Source organism: Ahaetulla prasina, chromosome 4 (assembly GCF_028640845.1).
Source record: "Ahaetulla prasina isolate Xishuangbanna chromosome 4, ASM2864084v1, whole genome shotgun sequence".
Lineage (NCBI taxonomy): Eukaryota > Metazoa > Chordata > Lepidosauria > Squamata > Colubridae > Ahaetulla > Ahaetulla prasina.
Window position 1 is genome coordinate 25,020,416 of NC_080542.1, and position 14,503 is coordinate 25,034,918.

A 14,503-nucleotide genomic window follows, 5' to 3' on the forward strand; every position below is an offset into this window, starting at 1 on the left:
TTTTGTACCCGTCTGGTGTGTAGTTCGGGTTTAACCGGTCTAACGGGCATCTAAGCTTTCTCCCCATCAGTAGCTCTGCTGGGCTGCGGCCAATTGCTACACAAGGGGTTCTGTGTTGTACCGCTAGGAAGGTGTCAATTTTTAATTGCCAATCCCCGGGTCTGATTCTGGACAATGCCTCTTTTGCACTCCGGACGAAACGCTCTGCAAGGCCGTTCGTCGCAGGGTGGAAAGGCGCCGAGAGGACATGCCGGATGCCCTCTTCCGCCAAGTACCCCTAAAAAAGGGTCGCCGTGAACTGTGGCCCGTTGTCTGAAACGAGTGTGTCTGGTAACCCGTGTGTTACAAAAAGGTGCCGCAGGACTGAAATTACAGCCTCTGCGGTCATGGATTTCATTAGAATGATTTCCAGCCATTTGGAAAATGCGTCTACCACCACTAAGAATGTTTGGCCGTGGAAAGGGCCGGCAAAGTCGATATGGATTCGGGACCATGGGCCCTGGGGTTTCTCCCACTCTCGGATTGGGGCCGTTGGTGGTAGTGGTCTGGTTTCCTGGCATGCTTGGCATTTCCCAACCCTATCGCTAATCTCCATGTCCATCAAGGGCCACCACACATAGCTCCTGGCTAAACCCTTCATTCTCACGATTCCAGGATGGCCTTCGTGCAGAAGTTCCAGAACCTTTTTTCGCAATTTCTCTGGGACCACCACTCTATCCCCCCAGAGCAAACACCCCCCTTGCACCGACAATTCCCCGCGCTTTTTTACATATTCCCTAAAACGCTCACCCGGCGCAGCGGGCCATCCTCTTTGCACCCAACCCATTACAGTCCTTAATGTAATGTCCTTGTAAGAAGCCCGAGCCACCTCCTTGGAAGTGACTGGACCAGAGTCCAAAGAGTCAATTAACAAGACGGGTGTGCCCGGAGTGGGGTCTTCGATAGTCGCTGGTAAAGGGCATCTGCATGCCCTAACTCCTTTCCTGGCCGATGTAGCAGTTTGTAAGAATATGCAGCCAGAAAGATAGTCCATCGGGTCAATCTGGGCGAAAGTGCCACGGGCGTTGGGCGGTCGCCCGCCAGCAACCCTAGTAAGGGTCTATGGTCTGTGACGATTTCGAAGTCGCGACCGAAAACATATTCATGGAACTTCTTTACCCCGGAGACTATGGCGAAGGCTTCCTATCCAACTGACTATAGTTCCTTTCAGCTGAGGACATTGTTCGGGAGTAAACGCTATAGGGGCTTCTGTGCCATTTGGCAGCCTGTGGCTGAGCACAGCCCCACCCCGTAGGGGATGCATCACAAACTAGCACCAATGGTAGTGTGCTATTGTATTGCATCAATAGGCTATCACTAGACAGGAGGTTTTTTATTGCTTCGAATGCTCTAGCTTCTGCCTTTCCCCAAGACCATGCAGCATTTTTCCCTAGTAATTTGTGTAGCGGCTCGGCTATAGTTGCTTTGTTTTTAAAAACCACAGAAAGTTTACCAGACCCAAAACGCCTGCAACTCTGTTTTGTTTTGGGGTACTGGGGCCTTTCTGATTGCCCTAACCTTGCTCTCAGTGGGTGGATCCTCCCTGTCTATCCGTAGCCCAGGAATTCTCTGGATCCTACCCCGATCTGGCACTTGTTTAATTTGACTTTTAGACCGCGGACCGGAAAATACTTAAAACTTTTCTCAGTCGCACTCAAGTTCTTCCATATTGTCGGCGGATACCAGTACGTCATCAAAGTACGGTACCACCCGGGAGCCTGCAGAAGCCGCTCCATTAAATTTTGAAATAACCCTGGTGCCACACTGACCCCAAATTGTAACCTGGTGCATTTGAAAGCACCCCTGTGCGTTACGATTGTTTGTGCTTCGGCCGTGCTGCTATCTACGGGTAACTGCTGATAGGCTTGGGCCAAATCTAGTTTGGCAAAAACCTGCCCTTGCCCTAACAAGTGTAGCAAGTGTTGCACCACTGGGACGGGGTAAGCGCTCTTTTGCAAAGCTTTGTTTAGCGTCGCCTTGTAATCGGCGCAAATCCTGACCGACCCGTCTGGTTTCACTGGGGTGACTATCGGCGTCTCCCACTTCGCATGGTCGACTTGCACTAGTATCCCCTGGCTTACTAGTTTGTCCAGTTCCCGGTCAATCTTGGGCTTCAGGGTGAAGGGAACCCTCCTAGCCTTTAAACGGATAGGGGCAACTTGAGGGTCTAGGTTGAAGGAGATAGGGGTCCCCTTGTACTTGCCCAGGCAGTCTTTGAAAACGTCCTCGAACTCCTTCATGAGTTCGTCCTTGAGGTCGACTTCATTTCGGAATACTCCGGTCACTCCCATGCCCAATGCCCGGAACCAGTCTAGTCCCAACAAACTCGGCAGAGTCCCATCGACGATGGTGATGGGCAGAGTTTTTTCGAACTGTCCATACTTGATGTGGACGGTCGTCGCCCCTCGGACAGGGATCCTGTTCCCTTGATAGTCCTGCACTCGTAGCTTCTGTGGCCGCAGTTTGCGTTTCGCGATAGCCGGCAAGTTTTTTTCTAAGTTGCTCCAGGACATGATCGTAATTGAAGATCCAGTGTCCACTTCCATTCGGCACGGCACTCCTTCGATGAGTGTTTTAATAAAGATTTTTTTTTCTAGGCGCGTTGATGCCTGGCCCACTCTCACGGCGGTCTGATTCAACTTCGCGCCTTTTTTTCCTTGACCAATCCCGGGCCGTTTCGCGGTTCCCGCGCTTTGATTGGTCGGTTTGAATTTTTGGCGGGAAGGTTGGGGCGCTCGGCAGGCTTTCGCGATGTGCCCTTTTTTTTCACATCGCCGACACGTGGCATCCTTAAATTTGCAATGTTGCCGTTGGTGTTGGCCCCCGCAACTCGCGCATTCGCCCCGGTCTTCCCTCTCCGGCCTCCCGGTGTGGAAGACTTCTTCCTCTTCCTCCTCTTCCGACTCGGCCTGGACTTCCTCGTTGTGGACCGGGGTTGTTTTCGCTGCCGCCCCTGGCGCGACCGGCTTTTGTAGTGTTTCTGCCGCTTGGGTAGACATCTCATGAGCCCTTGCCTCGTCCAGGGCGATTGCGAGCATTAGGTTGCTTCTGGACAGCAGCCGCCGTCGCAAACGGATGTCCCTGACCCCGCAAATTAGCTGGTCGAGCAACGCCATGTACACACTGATGGACTCGCCCTCTTGCTGCATGCGCTGCCTTAATTCGAACCGTTGAACGAACTTGGAAGGCGTTGGTGCATAGTGGGCTTTCAAAACAGTCTGCAGAGTTTGCCACGGTACCGCGTTGGCTCAGAAAGCGATTCCGCGGTGTCGAAAACCTCGGGACCGCAGTGACTCAGGAAGTACGCCCGTTTCCTGTTGTCCGAGACTCCTTGGAGCTCGTTGGCTTCGAGGAAACACTCGAAGCGAGCCATGTATGACCCCCATTTTTCTTTGGCTGGGTCGAATGGCGCTGGCGGTGTATAGCTGGACATCGTTGCTAACCGCCCTTATTTTGCTGGGTTCGTTCCTGGTGCTCTTTTGCCTCAAGATCCCACCTTCGTCGCCAGTGTTTGATTCGGGCAATAACGAGGCAGGAGACCAGATGAGTAACAACAGCTCTTTAGTTTATAGTGAACCCAGCAAAAGCAAACGGTAAAAACCCCTCCTTATATACAGTTCAGCTGGAGGCTTCAGCCAATTAGCAACGTGCTATTTCCCGCTCTATTTTCCCTCCAAAACCCTTAAAGATACATTACAGGAAGCAAAAACAAATAAATTAAAGCTACTTTATTGTAAAGCTACATTAAAGAGAATCTTGCAAGTCGGAAAGTAAAATTCTCCCACAGTCACCTTTACAGCTAAAGAAACTAGGGAAGGTCCTTTCCGAGCCTCTTGCCCCTCCCACTATGAAGTTGTGAGCTATGTTGTCTTTATCTGACCACTCTCTAGACAGCATCTCTTCAACCCATCTCCCTGGATCATTCCCATGTACTTTATATGATGTTCCATCGAGGTTAGAAGTTCAGGAATAATTATCCATGGGTCCTATGTGAATAACCCCTTTCTCTGAAAGATGTTGATGGAATTGATCTAATTTGTTTCATTTTACAGGCTCTCCCCATTTAATAACTACAATTGGGATTAGCGACTCAGCTGTTATGTGAAACAGTCACTAACTGAATAATCACATAATTGTGACTATGCTTACGATTTAACACAGAACTATAGGTATCAACTGGTTGTTATGGCAAGCACATGACTGAGAAAAAGATGATGTAAAGATCGTTAATGCGGGCATTGGTCACAAAGTTACTTTTTTGACACTGTCACTGAGACAGTTGCTAAGTGAGGATTACGTGTATATGAGATTGCCCATCTAAATCCATGAATCTGAATGGCTAACAACAGATGAAAAACACCATATAGCTATAGCACTTAGACTTATATACCACTTCACAGTGCTTTACAGCCCTCTCTAAGCGGTTTACAGAGTCAGCATATTGCCCCCGACAGTCTAGGCCCTCATTTTACTCACCTGAGAAGGACGGAAGTCTGAGTCAACCTTGAGCCTGATGAGATTCGAACTGCCAAACTTCTGGCAGCCAGCAGTCAGCAGAAGTAGCCTGCAGTACTGCATTTTAATCAGTGTGCCACTATGGCGCTATATAACAGTATATTGTATTACAAAAATCAGTATACCCCCACCCCCCAGCAGCAAGTTAATACAACCATTGCACAGGCTCTTCCATGCATCCAGATTCCTGACAATCATGCCAACAGGATTAATGCTACTCTAATCTCCAGAGGAATGATGTTCCAAAGGGAAGAAGCCATGACAGAAGATACTTCCTGGGTCCTGCTGGATGACATCCTCTAATAGATAGGGACCCTGAGCATGACTCTTTCATTGGACCTAATGGCATGGGTAGGCTCATGCCATGGAAGGGTTTATGAGTAATTATCAGCATCTCAGATTGAATTTAGAAGCACACTGGCAACCAATGCAGTTCACATAATTGCCTGCACCACTGCATTCTGTACCTGCTGCAGCTTCTGGATGTTCTCCAAGAGCAGCCCCCTGTAAAGCACATTGCAGTAGTCATTTTCATGACTTTTAAAATTGATTATGTGCCATAAGGTCAACATCTATAAGAGCCATGGTGGCACGATGGTTAGAATGCAGTATTTAATGTTGACTCTGCCCACAGCCAGGTGTTTGATCCTGACCGGCTCAAAGTCGACTCCACCTTCCATCTTTCCGAGGTTCGCAAAATTAGGACCCAGATTGTTGGAGGCAATATGCTGACTCTGTAAACTGCTTAGAAAGGGCTGTAAAATACTATGAGGTGGTATATAAGTGTAAGTGCTATTTCTATCAACTCTTCACAACCATGTAGATAGATTTTCTCCAGGATGACCTTGAGTATTGGACTTGATCCATCAAAATGCAGTTCAGTAGTGAGACTAGTAAGGTCCTGCACTTAGGTAGGGAAAACCAAATGCTCAGGTACAAAATAAGTAGTACTTTGTCAACAGTAGTGACTGTGAGAGGAATCTAGGAACCCTGGTGGACCACCACTTACATATGGGACCAGAAATATGCTCCAGCTGCCAAAAAACCCAAAGCAATCCTAGGCTGCATCAACCAAGGGATATCATCAAGATTGCTCAAAGTCATAGTAACATTCTATATTGCACTTCACTATATTGTGAAGCCATCCTAGGGATACTGCATCAGTTCTGGTCACCAAGATACAGAAAAGATGCTGAATCTCTAGAAAGAAGGCAGAGAAAAGCAACAAAGATGACAAGGGCTCTGGATGCCAAATTGTAGGATGGCTGGCTAAGGGAACTAGGTAGTCTTAGCCTGATGGAGAGAAGGCTTGAGGGGTGGCACAATAGCCATCTTCAAATATTAAGGGCTGTCACAGGGAAGAGCAGGTTGGTTTATTCTCAATGGCACCTGAGAAGAGGACAAGAAGCATTGGGTAGAAGCTGGTCAGAAGGACATCCAACATAGAACCAAGAAGGAATTTTGTGACAGTGAGAACAATTACTCAATGAAGCACCCAGAGTTGTGGGTGCTCCATTGCTGGAAGGTTTCAAGAAAAGATTAGATCACCATTTGTCCAAGATGATATAAGGACTCCTGCCTTGGGCAGGGGATTGGACTGGAAAACCTTTAAGGTCCCTTCCAACCTGATATGATATTCTGAAATATTGAGAATAAAAGACTGTACTAAACAATGTGAAATCAGTTCACTATAACCTTAACAAGATACTAAATATATTAACAAGAGAATTGTTTAATGTTGTACCTTGATGAAGGTATCTTTTCGTTTATGTATACTGAGAGCATATTCACTAAGACAGATTCCTTGTGTGCCCAATCATACTTGGCCAATAAAAAAATTCTATTCTATTCTATTCTATTCTATTCTATTCTATTCTATTCTATTCTATTCTATTCTATTCTATTCTATTCTATTCTAGATCATGGACATTTCAGAAAATGTTTAATAAGGATGGGTTAAAATTACCATGGTGTTAGAGATATAATTCAGGAGCTGGAACATTAACTGATATGACTTAGTCTTATCCTATTACTGTTGCAATGTGAGTTGACACTGGCTTGTTAATATAGTTCTGGATCAATCGTGGTATGTTAAGGAGGCATGTGATATTGAGTATATGACCAGGTTTTAGTATCTACCAAGGTATCAAGAATTGTGGATTTTTTCAGTCATGAAAGAGTTATTGTATAATATTAAAGATCCCTCGCATCCTGGACATAAACTGTTTCAACTCCTACCCTCAAAACGACGCTATAGAGCACTGCACACCAGAACAACTAGACACAAGAACAGTTTTTCCCCGAAGGCCATCACTCTGCTAAACAAATAATTCCCTCAACACTGTCAGACTATTTACTGAATCTGCACTACTATTAATCGTTTCATAGTTCCCATCACCAATCTCTTTCCACTTATGACTGTATGACTATAACTTGTTGCTGGCAATCCTTATGATTTATATTGATATACTGATCATCAATTGTGTTGTAAATGTTGTACCTTGATGAACGTATCTTTTCTTTTATGTACACTGAGAGCATATGCACCAAGACAAATTCCTTGTGTGTCCAATCACACTTGGCCAATAAAATTCTATTCTATTCTATTCTATTAAAGGGATAAATCTACACCTGATTTAAAGAAATGGATGGATATATGTTGTTTGTCAACACTAAACTTTTTTTTTCTCTGACAGACAAAAAAAAAAGTTCTAAAAGGTATAGTAGAACCTTATGGAATGTTTTATGATCTTCCTTCCTTCCTTCCTTCCTTCCCTCCCCTCCTTCCTTCACCCATTTTTTCTATGATTCATGCTGGTATATGCATTTGTAATTTTTAGCAGTTTGCATAACACAATTACTTTAAAAGTGAGCACTTTTAAATGGGCAAATATCTACTTATTCACAGATAAGTAGTTTCCCAAGTTCCTTAGGTCATATTTGTGTTGATAAAAAGAAGCAAAAGATTGAGAAATAAAATGTTCAGTTGTGACTAGCTAAATGGAAATACGCGTGAGTGCTTGTAATTTTGTGTCCACCAGTTTGCTAAGCCACATTTGTTTTAAACCACAGCTTAAAGATTGAAAAAGCTACCAGTGCCTGTCTCACTCTTATTGCTTCTTATTGCTAAATCATGGTTTACAAAGCAGGGTGGCTGAGTTCACACAACATATCAAGACAAAACCATCAAGGGATGGCTTGTGAAAATTAATACAGATAATATGGCTGCCATGTATTCTCAGTGATGGTAGATATGGCTGCTTTCGAGCAAATAGTGATGTTACTTGTGAATCCACCAAGCGCAGCACTGGTTGATATCTACTTCAACAACCGGTGCAGCACTTTTTCTCAGTGACACAACTGTTGGATCATTGCCAGCTATATTAACACTCTCTTGGTTCCTCTGAACATGTATTTAGACATTTTTCTCCGGACCAGTCTGTCTATAGAACTCAACTTCTAATGACCCCAACAAGACATAGTCTTCCAATTTTGGACCTTCCTGTTGTGCTAGATCTGTGATTTTCAGGGTTCCCACTGAGATGTCCAAAGACATTCCATCGCATTTGGAGGGTGCCATGTTGAAAAGGATAGCACTAGGCTGATAAAGACTACCGAGTGTCATCAAAGATTCCCCTTAAGAGAAAAATCTAAATTTTCTTGCATGCTGTAACCTCAAAGGAACTCAGGCTCTGGGAGACCAGGGATGCTCTGCCAAACTACTCTCAGATGCTCCTTCCTGCTGCTCTTCATCCCCATCCTCAGTTCTCTTACTCTGATCCCTTCCATTCCCTCTCCATCTCTCCTTAGTCCAACTTCACTCTGATCTGGTCCTCCATCTTTCCCAGGGCTCGTCTCCCTCCGGATATCTCCCATCCCTTCGCTCCTCCCTTAACCGCCTCTCCCCTCGGGCTCTCCGGTCCATCCTCCTCTTCCCAATCCTCCCCAGGACCAGGCTGGCTCACCCTTCCCTCCCTCCCTCCCTCCCTCCCTCCCTCCCTCCCTCCTGCCTCCCTTTGAGTCTCACTTTTTTTTCCTTCTGCCCCGGGGCTTCTCTCGCTTCCTCCTCCCTCTGCCCCGGACGCTTCGCCTCTGCCCCATCCTATTTCGAGAGTCCCACTTCTCTACCCCTCTCCTGCCCCTCTTGCCTTTCTTTGCCCCTGACCTCCCCCCCTTCCCTCCCTCCTTTCATCCACCCACCAAGGTTGCTGGGCGCTGCGCTGCAGTTGGATTCGCGTTATTGAAGTCTTCCCCCCGCCCTCCACGCCCCGCGCCGCTTTTTTCCCCCCTCGCTTTTCTCCCCTGCTTCACCCATCCGCTGCCCTCCTCCGCCTCTCTCTTCTCCCTCCGCCTCTGTCCCCGGCTGCCTTGCCTGCCGCGTCCCCACTCTTCTCCTAGCGCGGTCCCGTCTCTCTTTACTCCATGCCTTCGATACCCACGTTCCCACGGGTGTGTGTGTGTGTGTGGTGGTGGTGGTGGTGGGGAGAAACTCACCTGCTGGTAGCCCAAATCCTCTGGAGCAAATTCGCTCCCCGCTGCCTCGAACTGGAAGTTGATGTGCGGCGCCTGGTGCAGAAGGAAAGTCCACCACGAAGCTCGATACCCCTGAGGGGACCCCATCCTTCCTCCCGGGGCGCACAGAAACCCGGCGCTGCTCACCGTGCTGGACGTCGCCCTCCCATGCTGGCACAGGGACGGGTTTGGGGAATGGAGTGAAGAGAGGCTCTGCAAAACATCAGGGCTTATCCGCGCGGGATATTGGGGGGAGGGAGGGGGATTGTGGGGAAATCGGGAGGGGGGGAGCTGGTTGGGAATGGGGAAAGGATGGAGAAAGGCGCAGAGCCATCTAGCGAATGTGTCTGTTAAAGTCACCAAATTTTGTCTTGCCCTCCCTGAGATCGAGAGCTGGGCTCCCTCCAGTGGTCTTCGCCTTCTATGCAATAACAGTAAACCCGCTTAGCAGATCGATTAGGAGGTGGTCCTCGACTTACAACAGTTTGCTTCCAATTTATGAACCACACTTAATGGCTGGGCGCTATGTGCGACTCTGTCTACAGGTAGTCCTCGACTTACGACCACACTTGAGCCCAACGTTTCTCTTGCTAAGTGAAACATCGTTAAGTGATTTTTGCCCCATTTTATGGCTTTTCTTGCCACAGTTGTTAAGTGGATCTCTGCAGTTGTTAAGTGAATCTGGCTTCGCCGTTGACTTTCCTTGTCAGAAGGTCGTAAAAGGGGAACACGTGATCCCAGGAGGATATGACCGTCATAAATTTGACTCAGTTGCCAAGAGTCTGAATTTTGATCAGGTGACCATGGGGATGCTGCAGTTGTCATCAAGTATGAAAAATGGTTGTACGCCTTTTTTCCCCAATGCCATTATAACTTTGAACAGTCACTAAACTGTTGTAAGTTGAGGACTACCTGTAGAATTATTATTTATGCTTCTTATTGTCATCTTTACTCCCTCCTTTTATGATGATGATGATGATGATGACTCTGCTGCTTTGCACGTACACTGAGTTCACTTGACCAAATAACGTTATTCTGTTCTGCTCTGCTCTGGTCTACAGGTAGCCATCAACTTACAAGAGTAAGAGTTCATGTACTGACAGTTCAAACTTACAATGTCTTTGAAAAAAGCAGCTTATGACCATTTTTCACATAGAATAGAATAGAATAGAATAGAATAGAATAGAATAGAATAGAATAGAATAGAATTTGGGCCTCTGTGGCTCAGACTGGTAAGACAGTCTGTTATTAAAACAGCTGCTTGCAATTACTGCAGGTTCAAGTCCCACCAGGCCCAAGGTTGACTCAGCCTTCCATCCTTTATAAGGTAGGTAAAATGAGGACCCAGATTGTTGGGGGCAATAAAAGTTGACTTTGTATATAAATATACAAATAGGATGAAGACTATTGCTAACATAGTGTAAGCTGCCCTGAGTCTTTGGAGAAGGGCGGGATATAAATGCAAATTTTAAAAAAAAAATTATTGGCCAAGTGTGATTGGACACACAAGGAATTTGTCTTGGTGCATATGCTCTCAGTGTACATAAAAAGGCAAGATACCTTCATCAAGGTACAACATTTACAACACAAATGATGGTCATAGGGTACAATTTACAACGGTTTACATTTATAATTTACATTTACAACTGTTGCAGCATTCACGTGGTCATGTGATCAAAACTCAGATGCTTGGCAACTGAACGACAGTTGCAGTGTCCTGGGATCATGGGATCCACTTTTACAACCTTCTGACCAGCAAAGTCAGTGGGGAAGTCTGATTCACTTAACAACAGTTTGATTAATTTAACAACTACAGTGAGTCACTTAACAACTATGGCTAGAAAAGTCGTAAGATGGGGCAATCTCACTTAAGAAATGTTTCCGTTGGCAACTGAACTTTTGGGCTCAGTTATGGTCATAACTCAAGGACTATCTTCTATGCTATGCTGTACTATGCCATTTCTCTGTTCTTAGTGTTAAGGCTGCAATACGTGACCCTGTGAACCCCCATTTTCCTTCCTCCCCCCCCCCCACAATGTCTTTTTTTTTCAGCCGTGCTCCATCATGCTGAAGCCGTGGATAGCTCAGGCTGGTAAGAAGCCTGTTATTAGAACACAGCAGCCTGCAATTACTGCAGGTTCAAGCCCGGCCCAAGGTTGACTCAGCCTTCCATCCTTTATAAGGTAGGTAAAATGAGGACCCAGATTGTTGGGGGGGCAATAAGTTGACTTTGTAAATATACAAATAGAATGAGACTATTGCCTTATACACTGTAAGCCGCCCTGAGTCTTCGGAGAAGGGCGGGATATAAATGTAAATTAATTTTTAAAAAAAGCCTCATTTCAGGGTCAGTGCAGAAGGAAAGAGAGGCAGCTTAACAAGCAGAGAAACAAATGCTCTTTCCACTCGTCTCCTGCCAAGTCTTTTCCATTCAACTCAGATCTTTTTTCCACTTCCATGCATTAAAAACGTGTGTGTGGTTGTTGTTGTTTTTTAACAAAGTGCAGCGTTATCCTGCTGCCTTTCCTTTTTCTGAGGAGCTGCTGAAAGCACACGGCTTGAATCCCTCTTTTGGAAGAGAAAAGGAAGCTAAATTTGCATTCAAGGTGTGACTCAGAAAAAAAGCTTCTATTAAAAATCCTTCCATAGGTGTGCGTAGCAAAGATAAGGTGTATTTCCTCCCCCATCTCCCCCATTTTTTCTCATCATTGGTGCCAGCCTCAGGCTGGCGTGCCTTACGCAGCGGATGGCAAATGCTATCTTTACAAACAAAGTTGAGAATTTGGGGGATTGGGAGGGAGGGAGGGAGCTAATAATAGGTGTGTGGGGACCCCATATTGATCAGGTTCACAGCATGCAGAAAAGCAAGTTTTATCTCTGTCTTTCTGGCTCCGTTCTTCACCAGGATTAGACCCTCGGGCTGCAGGTATCAATGCACTTTCCTAGTCTAACAAGAATACCAGGGAGCTGGGTCAAGTTTTGATCAATATGACAGCTGGGGAGGAAGCATTCAGGTTCCCTCTGTGGCTTGTGGGTTTGGCAAAAAGAAATCTGACTTATTAAAATGTCAGTGTGGCTCCAGTGGTGTATTTAGCCACAGTAACCTAATTCCTCAGAGGGGATTCAGAACATGTGTATCAAAGGAAAGTAGATGCCAGAGCTGGAAAGATTCTGACATAATAAGACACTTTAAAAAATGTTTTTGCAACCTTTAAAGTTACAGCAAAAATACAGGTAGGCCTTGACTTATAACAGTTCATTTAATGACCGTTCAAGTTACAACAACACTGAAAAAAAGTGACTTATGACTGCTTTTCACACTTACAACTGTTGCAGCATCCTCATGGTCACATGATCAAATTTTGGATGCTTGGTAACTCGCATGTATTTATGACGGTTGCAATGTCCTGGGTCATGTGATCCTATTTTGTGATCTTCTGACAAGCAAAGTCATGGGGAAGCCAAATTCACTTAACAACGGTGTTAACTATCTTAACAACTGTGGCAAGAAAGAGTGTAAAATGGGCCAAAATTTGCTTAACAACAAAAATTTTGGGTTCAACTATGGTCATAAATTGACTACAGGTAGTCTTTGACTTACAACAGTTCATTTAGTGACTGCTCAAAGTTACAACAATACTGAAAAAAGTGACATGACTGTTTTTCACATTTTCTACTGTTGTGGCATCCCCATGCCATGTGATCAAAATTCAGACACTTGGTAACTGACTCTCATTTATGACGGTTGCAGTGTCCTGGGTCATGTGATCCCCTTTTGCAACCTTCTGACAAGCAAAGTCAACTTGAAAACCAGTCGTGATATGATGGTGGATATGGTAGATGTGACCGTCCATCTATACTTAGAGCAACCTTTGGTTGCTTTAGGGCTATTGCTCCCAGCTTGCAGAAGTTGGACTTATTGGATTGACCTTATGGATCTGGAAGGGAACTAGAGGACCTTGAGCACCTTCCTGATGTTGGTGGGTAGTTTGACCAAAGTTAAAGATTGGGATGCAGTTTGGAATTACATGGTGGTGGTAACTACAGCAAAACGTCTTATTTCTCCATTCTTTCCATCTCTGCAGATAGCTATTTAAAGTGACTGTGTGATTCCTTGAACAGGATCCTAAACTCTATCAGTCTGACATTTTTTTTAATGGATCCATGCCCATCCTGGTTAATTAAGATTTGCAAGGTCATGCTGTGTGTTTGGAGCTATGTGAATGCTTCTTGTGTGAAGGGATGGTGTCATATGCCCTGAATCAGGTGGTGATATGAATGCCCTTAAAAAAGGCATGGATGGATCTGATGGTCTTAGGTAATTTTTGTCCAGTCTCCAACCTTCTGTTAGGAAAATAGTTTGGAGCAGGGGTGAAATTCAACAGGTTTTGACAGGTGCTGGAGAACCGTAGCAGAAATTTTGAGTAGTTCAGAGAACTGGCAAATACAGACTCTGGCTGGCCCCAAAGTTGTGGGGGGCAGCGGGGGGGAATGGAGATTTTGAAATATCCTTCCCCTGGAGTGGGGAGGAAATAGGAATTTTGCAGTAACCTTCCCCTGGATTGGGGTGGGAATGGAGATTTTGCAGTATCCTTCCCCTGCCATGCCCACCAGGCCATGGCCGCCAAGCCACGCCACGCACACCAGGCCACACCCAAAGAACCAGTAGTAAAAAAAATTGAATTCCACCAATGGAGGTAATATTGAGTCCATTTGTGAATGAACTCTGACACAGCCCAAGTGGGAGGTACAACAATCCAGACTCTTCTTGGTCTCTTAGTAACGTTCAGTACTATTGACCATGGTATCCTTATGGGTTGGCTACAGAATTAAGAGTGGAAGGCACCATGTTGAATGGTTCTCCTTTCTCTTAGGTGGGTTGTAATCAGTGTTGGCAGGGAAGTGGGAAGAGGCAAGACTTTGCCTCCTTATTTGAAGGTATGCCTCAGGGCTCATTGTCTCCTGTTTAAAACCCACTTAAAACAGTGGATGAGGCCCTTCATTGATGGTGTGTCTGATATTATCAGTGATGATATTTAGTTGGACATCTCAACCTCAGATCCACCAATCAAAGTTATCATGGTCATGTCAGTATGCCTGGAGGCTATGGAGATCTGGATGAGGAAGAACATATTTAAACATAAGCTCTGATGACAACTGAGTTCTTCCAGTATCAGAGATTTGCCACCTGTAGTTCTCAGTAAGACTATACTTTCCAAAACAAAACCATTGTGCAATTTGGAGGTCTTTCTGGACTCTCAGTTTCTGCTCAAAGAACAGGTGACAGCTGTGGCTGAGGGCAGGTTTGGTTTGGTTGCCTAGATTCATCCGAAGCAACAATTGTACCTTTTCCTGGAGCAGGATTTCTTCCTCACAGTCACTCATGCTTTAATCACATGACACGTGGACTATGGTACTTGTAATTGGCCTTGAAGAT

The 14,503-nt window shown here is 45.5% G+C and overlaps 1 protein-coding gene across 2 annotated transcripts in view; it reads right to left on the reverse strand.

Annotated features, from left to right (window-relative positions):
• TTYH1 (tweety family member 1) overlaps positions 1 to 9,292 on the reverse strand; it is a 101,469-nt gene extending 92,177 nt beyond the window's left edge. For both annotated transcript variants that reach the window (XM_058183581.1, XM_058183580.1), the window contains exon 1: positions 9,049 to 9,292. In XM_058183581.1, the coding sequence (XP_058039564.1) occupies positions 9,049 to 9,174 (126 nt within the window). In that variant the 5' untranslated portion in view covers positions 9,175 to 9,292. The remainder of the gene's footprint in view (positions 1 to 9,048) is intronic.
• Between the last annotated feature and the right edge of the window lie 5,211 nt (positions 9,293 to 14,503).